Consider the following 6237-nt stretch of genomic DNA (forward strand, 5'->3'; position numbering starts at 1 on the left):
TTGCCGTTTATGATGTAAAACTTAAAAAAATTCAGAAGGAAGTGAAAGGCAGTAAATACGATACAAAAACGTTTTCCTGAAATGTGAATGAAAAGACACGCGTGAATATTGTCTTCATGATCTGAAAATAAACCGACAGTGTAAACTGCTCCATCAAGATCATGATACAAAGAGATTTATCACTGCACGTTTTACATCAAAGATGCAGCATGCTCACCTAGACAAACATGACAGACCGGTAGTCAAAAATAAAAAGGGGAGTGGGAAAAGGTAGAGCAGGAGATGTGATGACATTTCAGAGATCTATTGGTTCCATCAAAGTATAAGTACGCAGCCGGCACAGCCACTTTCAATAGCTAACCCTTCCGATCCAGGCTCGACGGCAGCAGGTAGGTACGAGGAATGTTCTAAAAATTCGACTTGCTAAACTTCTTTAACTTAAAGCCATATCTGTTGATGTTACCTAGGGCCAGGTGTACAGCTTGATGGCATGCCTAGCAAGTCAGCTAACATGTTTATAAAATATAAGCATTCTGCCAGCAGACAGCTAACACGAATGTGCATCCTGTGTGTGTGTGTGCGCGCGCGCGCGCAAGGTATGTTACTCAAACTGTCAAAGGAACACTCAGTAATTTCTCCAAAGTTTTAAATTCTACTTCAATGTTTAGTATGAATGGAAGCGAAAGTTTCTCTGTTGAAGTCTGATTTCCTCTGATAATGTCTATCCTTTTGTTGATTTTAGTTGGGCATTTGACAGTGACAATACAAGTATTATGCGTACGTATGTGCGTGTAAACCCTTCTTTACTTATGTGATATATACCAGAATATATACATAAATTATGAAACATCTTAGCAATAAGAACGCTAATCACTCTAAGATTATAAGAATACTATTACAAAATACTACTTATTAAAAATGTATTTCGGCTCCACAAATAATTCTGGCTTTGTCTATTCCTACAGTTTTAACTGCAATAAGACTAAGCAGTTTGGAGGAATGTTTTTAGACAGGCGGCAGACTCAGATGTTTTTCTTTATAATTAATACACCAAGTTGTCTCTTGATCGAATCATCATTATCATCATTTGTCTGTCTGCATCGTTCCTCCATTTTCTCGTCCTTCTCTTTTCTTGCAGTTTTCTTTTTAATGGAAACGTAAGTAGTGTACATGTGACACTTAAAAAAAGCATGCTCTTTAGGTAGATATCAGAAGATAGTGTTTAATCTTATTGCTATTACTGTGTCAAGTGCGACTGGTTCCTGTGTGTAACACGCCCCTCACCAGTCATAAGTATGACGACCTGGACGACAGCAGGCCTTCTGCTGGCCACTGCAACAGTTGTCTCTTCTTTTGGTGAGTTTACCACTTGTCCTTTCTTGGTATTTACTTCTCTCTTCTTGAATGCGATGTAAAATTTCCTGGGTGCTCTTTGTCGTCTACATTAGCGTGCAGTGGATTTCTCCTCGTTCCGTCCCTTTTTCGTCTTCCTTGTCCTCAGTCACGAAAAAGGGACGGAACGAGGAGAAATCCGACGAAGACGGTAAAACATGGACAAGGCTGAAAAGCTTGTTTTTAACAGAATGCAATAGGCCTTTCAGTAGACAAGCAGTCGTTTAAGATGAACATGGAGTTTTATGGTTTAAGATCTACTTTTCAAAAAAATTTGTAAATCTATGTCGTTAGCTATAATGTCGTTAGCTATAATGACAAACGTTCTTAAGTCAAAGGCTTTTTTAAAACTATGTTTCAGCAATTGGAATTGGACCTGGCATTGGACCTGGCTTTGGACCTGGCATTGGACCTGGTATTGGGCCCATAGGACCAGGTCTTGTTCATCACCTTGGTCACGGTTTCCCAGGTATTATTCCAGGCCCTCATGGCATTCACCCTCTGCCTTTGCCCCACGGCCTGCCAAAACATGTACCTCATGGCCTGCCTCTACCTTTGCCACACGGCTTTCCCTTCCCTGTGCCACACGGCTTCCCAGTGCCAGTGCTACATGAAGTGCACGTGCCTGTGCCAGTGCCGATTCCAGTGCAACAAGAAGTGCCAGTTCCGATGCCATTCCCTCACCATGTGCCTTCTGAGCCTCTTCTTCATCGTAAGTATTTGTCTGTATGAGTTTATCGCCTCCACATAGACACATATACAGAGGCAAGGAGGCAGACAAACAGGCAAACCTGTGTGCGAAAACTAGCGTAAAAGCATATCAGAAAATCTTAATAAGATGGTGAGAATTGGAAGTCACACACATACACTAACATCCAAACGTTAATGTAGCACGCATATATATATGCAGACATTATTTTCATGCGATTCTTTTTCTCTTTTTTAGCTGGAAACAAGTTTGTTCCAGCAGGTAAGAATTTAAAATATTATGATGCTGCCTGTACATATAGGGTATTTAAAACATAGGGTCTATGTAGTAGTTTAAACATCATCATCATCAGACATATAAACGTATTTAGGATAGATGTGTTATATCCAGAATATTTAAAAAGCCTATACAATTATTTAAAGTGAAAATTGTGTGTGTGTGTGTGTGGGTGGGTGTTAAATGAACTTAATACAAGATACTGTTTCATCACATGCGAGTGAATAAGCTCCTATTATTCTCGAACTATAAGGGCTACAAACACTTCCATGCACAATATATTTTCTGATGCATTAAATAAATTAAGAAACCGGACAAGAAGAAAGTGACTGTCATAAAAGACGGGCTTAATACAGAGAAGAGTAGATTCGTCTCAGCTGAAAATAACGTCCGTGCCTGAGGCTAATGATAATAATAACAACAATAAAACTGTTTCTCCCTCAGACATTATATGTGTGAAGTATATACGCGGTCATATTGTGTCTTTCGTGACAAGTGTACCTTGTTACAGGTGACTATCATGCAGTCAGCCCCTATCTGGGAGGTGAGTAAACTAACAAAAAATCTTAGGTTTAATTCGTTGCTGTAAACTGTTACTTCAGATATATAGCATTCTCCTACACTAAAGTTTGGCAAACGAATGATTTTCCTAACTCTTTAAGAAGCGGGAGGGTTGGAAAAGTTTGGGCAGACCTGCTGATAGAGATGTTAAGGGTGGAACTTCAATGTCGATGTCAAAATTAAAAAAAAAAAACAAAACGAAAACAAACAACATGCAAACACTTTCTTAGTTCAGTCCCATCCTTTGTTGATTACACATGTGGCCAGAAGTTATATGGGGCCTTCTTACCTAGTCAAATATTGTCGAACACGTGGCTGTGTTTGGCAAATTTGTATATCGCCGTCATGTAAACATTTCTCAAGCATGCTCACATATTTTGACAATGTGTCAGGTTAAGACCGTTCTTAACTGGGCAAAGTGTCGAAGCCTTAGACCTCCGAAGTGTCCTAAAATCCCATTGTATTAACAGATGTTTTTTCAGTGTATTGGTAATTAAATTTGGACTTAGTATGCTGACCAAATATTAAATGTATAATAGTAAACCCCAAACGCCCCCAAACCATCAGTTTCATGTGACCGTGACCTTCATGCACGACTTTGCCAACTTGACTAAATGTTCGTCTACACTTGCCCGTTTATAAGAGCCTTAAAGAAGATCCCAAACAACCACACAGGGACACAATTCTTGAACCCTTCTGTGTCACTCTCCAAACCATGTTTTCTTGTACATGGCCCAACAAAATTGGACCACGTCAACAAAGCAAAAGAAAAAGTGTGTGCACAAAGTATATATGTCCGTGTGTGTACGTACGTTTGACAGACAGACTTACAGTTAGTGAATGGTAGAAAAGATGACGTACTTACATCTGACACATTTCCTTGACTCCCAAGGTGGAGGTGCAGGCGCAGGCGCAGGTGCAGGTGCAGGCGCAGGTGCAGGTGCCGGAGCAGGTGCAGGTGGAGGTGCAGGTGGAGGTGGAGGTGCTGGTGCAGGTGCATGGGGAGGATCTTCTAGTGCTTCTGCCTCATCTTTGGCGTGGGCCGGTGCAGGAGGCTTGCGGCCAGAGTACCATCAATACCTTTCCGCCAATGCTAGCAACAACTATATCAGAGGAGAAGAAGGTAAACCTCTCAAACAAGTGAACATTTTGTCAAGAACATCATAACGTATCGTTTAAAATCGAGGGACAGTCTTACAATCGTATGCAATTCTCCTGTGTATGACGGTAAGATTCTGAGCAAGGCTTAGGATAAGCTATAACAAGAACTTGATTATATTTCATGGGAATTACACCCTTAAGTCGAGGAAGCATAATATAGAAAATGATGTCAATGCTACAGTATGATAAGCTTGTAAATAGACGTACACGAGCTAAGCTTCAATACGATAAGCGTGTAAATAAACGTAGAGCCAGGTTACGTGGACATCTCAAAACATGAAAATTCCCGAAAGCACGCAAAACACAAGCGCATGCTCATACGCACGCACGCGCACAAACACAATGTTGAAACTGCCTAACACAGGCCCCGTGCCTAAGTATTCCCCTCACACCACCCACAGGCCACATCGCACTGTATATAGATTGACTCCTCTATTTCGCTCCATTCGTTTTGCCACCACTTCAACAACTCTCGCCCCATGCGTTATGAAACTTCTTTGGTAACTATCTTGTTTAAATTACGCTGACTTCCATAATTTATTTTTCCTTTGCAGTTAACAGCAACATTGTGGCTGGCATAGGAAATACAATCGTGAACGATTATTAGATTTGTAATAAAAGGCTGCTACAAAATACCATTACAGACGATTTCTAGGAAAGTGTTATATCATCGAAAAAAATACTGCACTCTCAATTCCGTTGAACATTGGCGTGGGAAGTGATGGCACTCTTCGGAAGATGGCTGGTGGTAGTGTTTCACCGGTCTGTAACAACAACGATAATGCTGGGATGTCCGCTTCATGTCAGATTTGCACAGAGAAATCTGGTTAACAAAAAAGCTAACGATGGTATTTCCAGATATGCTAACAACATTGATACATCTGTAAGAACTGAGCGAACAAAAATGAGATTGGGGTGGGGGGAACAGGATGGACCATCGAACGTATACCTGTTCACATTTGATGTACTTCTTCAGAATATGTTGAAATAAAGATGTTTTCACATTTTGATTTGGTTTTGGTCTCAAAGTATTTTCACCTACACCATTCTTTGTGTCAATATTTTTAAGGAATCATGTCTGCGAGATTTAATTTATGTCTTTCTGCGGGTGTACGTTGAGTTTAATCTTCTTTTCTCGGCCTTTGTTTCTCTCTTCACTTTCATATACGCACATACATATTCACATAAACTCTTTCACACAGAGAGAGAGAGAGAGAGTGTTGGTGAACACGCACAAATATTCACACCCAATTGTTGGTCATTTACACCCCCACACCCGATTGAATGTTCAATTGAATGTTCTGAGTATGACCCCAATCGTCTGATAACAGAAATTCCCTACCTTCACATACAAAATCAATGCATCAATCAATAGCATCCCATTAAAGTCAATTAGTCACTGCAACACGTTGAGTAATTTACCCTAAATTAAGAACTCGCAAGGTACGATTTTTGTACAAATCTTTGTCTGGCAGACGTGAGGTCTCGTGCAGTCGTAAAATGACCTATAACCGCACTTCAGATACAGCACCAGTACAGTCTTACTCCAGACCTATAGCGTCACCATAATAAGCTTACCATTACTACACTTTAGAGACAGTCAAAAACTATACAAGCTGCCTCTGAATATGTTGATCTCGTCCAAACCTTCTATAATGACTTATCTGTTCATCAAACAAAAACGTTCTATAAACCCTCTATCGGTTGACCTAGCCGCGACATTCTATAACCCCGTTAACCAAAAAAAAAATTACAGTATTCGATGAAAGTGGTCACTTTTCGTCATCACAAAAAGGGCTGTATCATTACGACAGAGGTCTATTTAGAAGATCAAATTTGAGTGTGGATTATACATGCATCATTGAGAGAAAAAAAAAAAGCGCCTTCCAGTGGTAGGAAGGGTTGGGTGAAAGTGTTACTTGGCGGTTGGGAAAAACTTTAAATGTCTTATTCTACACTGAACCAACGGGATCATACAAAATACTGGAAAAACGTGTACTTTTCTCATACTGACTAAAAACTGTTTTTTGTGTGTATTTTCTTATTACAGTTTACACTTAATACAGCACAGCTAATGAGAACTTAATGATATCTTATACCAAAAAACTGGTCGGCCATTTGACGTCTGCAACAGTGGA

The 6237-nt window shown here is 40.1% G+C and overlaps 2 protein-coding genes across 4 annotated transcripts in view; one reads left to right on the plus strand and one right to left on the minus strand.

Annotated features, from left to right (window-relative positions):
• Window positions 1-3924, minus strand: part of LOC112562013 (matrix metalloproteinase-2-like) — a 138168-nt gene extending 134244 nt beyond the window's left edge. The window contains exon 1 of the mRNA XM_025234967.1: window positions 3804-3924. The gene's annotated coding sequence lies outside the window, so the exon portion shown is untranslated. The remainder of the gene's footprint in view (window positions 1-3803) is intronic.
• On the plus strand, window positions 251-5109 carry LOC112562016 (tetra-peptide repeat homeobox protein 1-like). 3 transcript variants are annotated; one of them, XM_025234970.1, is made up of 7 exons: window positions 251-389; window positions 1251-1356; window positions 1754-2104; window positions 2339-2362; window positions 2889-2921; window positions 3831-4061; window positions 4654-5109. In XM_025234970.1, exons 2-7 carry the CDS (start codon window positions 1296-1298, stop codon window positions 4704-4706), a joined length of 753 nt encoding a protein of 250 aa, XP_025090755.1. In that variant the 5' UTR covers window positions 251-389; window positions 1251-1295; the 3' UTR covers window positions 4707-5109. The 3 variants fall into 3 exon arrangements, with proteins under 3 accessions (XP_025090755.1, XP_025090757.1, XP_025090756.1); XM_025234972.1 differs by having other exon boundaries at window positions 3861-4061; XM_025234971.1 differs by having other exon boundaries at window positions 359-393.
• Window positions 5110-6237: the final 1128 nt, after the last annotated feature.

The sequence above is a fragment of the Pomacea canaliculata genome, linkage group LG4 (genome assembly GCF_003073045.1).
Source record: "Pomacea canaliculata isolate SZHN2017 linkage group LG4, ASM307304v1, whole genome shotgun sequence".
NCBI lineage: Eukaryota > Metazoa > Mollusca > Gastropoda > Architaenioglossa > Ampullariidae > Pomacea > Pomacea canaliculata.

Bases quoted from the DNA above. Each gene is read 5' to 3' on its own strand.
- LOC112562016 (XM_025234970.1), top strand. From the start codon at position 1,296: ATGACGACCTGGACGACAGCAGGCCTTCTGCTGGCCACTGCAACAGTT. The intron at 2,363-2,888 runs GTAAGAATTTAA...ACCTTGTTACAG, and splicing joins AAACAAGTTTGTTCCAGCAG to GTGACTATCATGCAGTCAGC. The intron at 2,922-3,830 runs GTGAGTAAACTA...TTGACTCCCAAG, and splicing joins AGTCAGCCCCTATCTGGGAG to GTGGAGGTGCAGGCGCAGGC.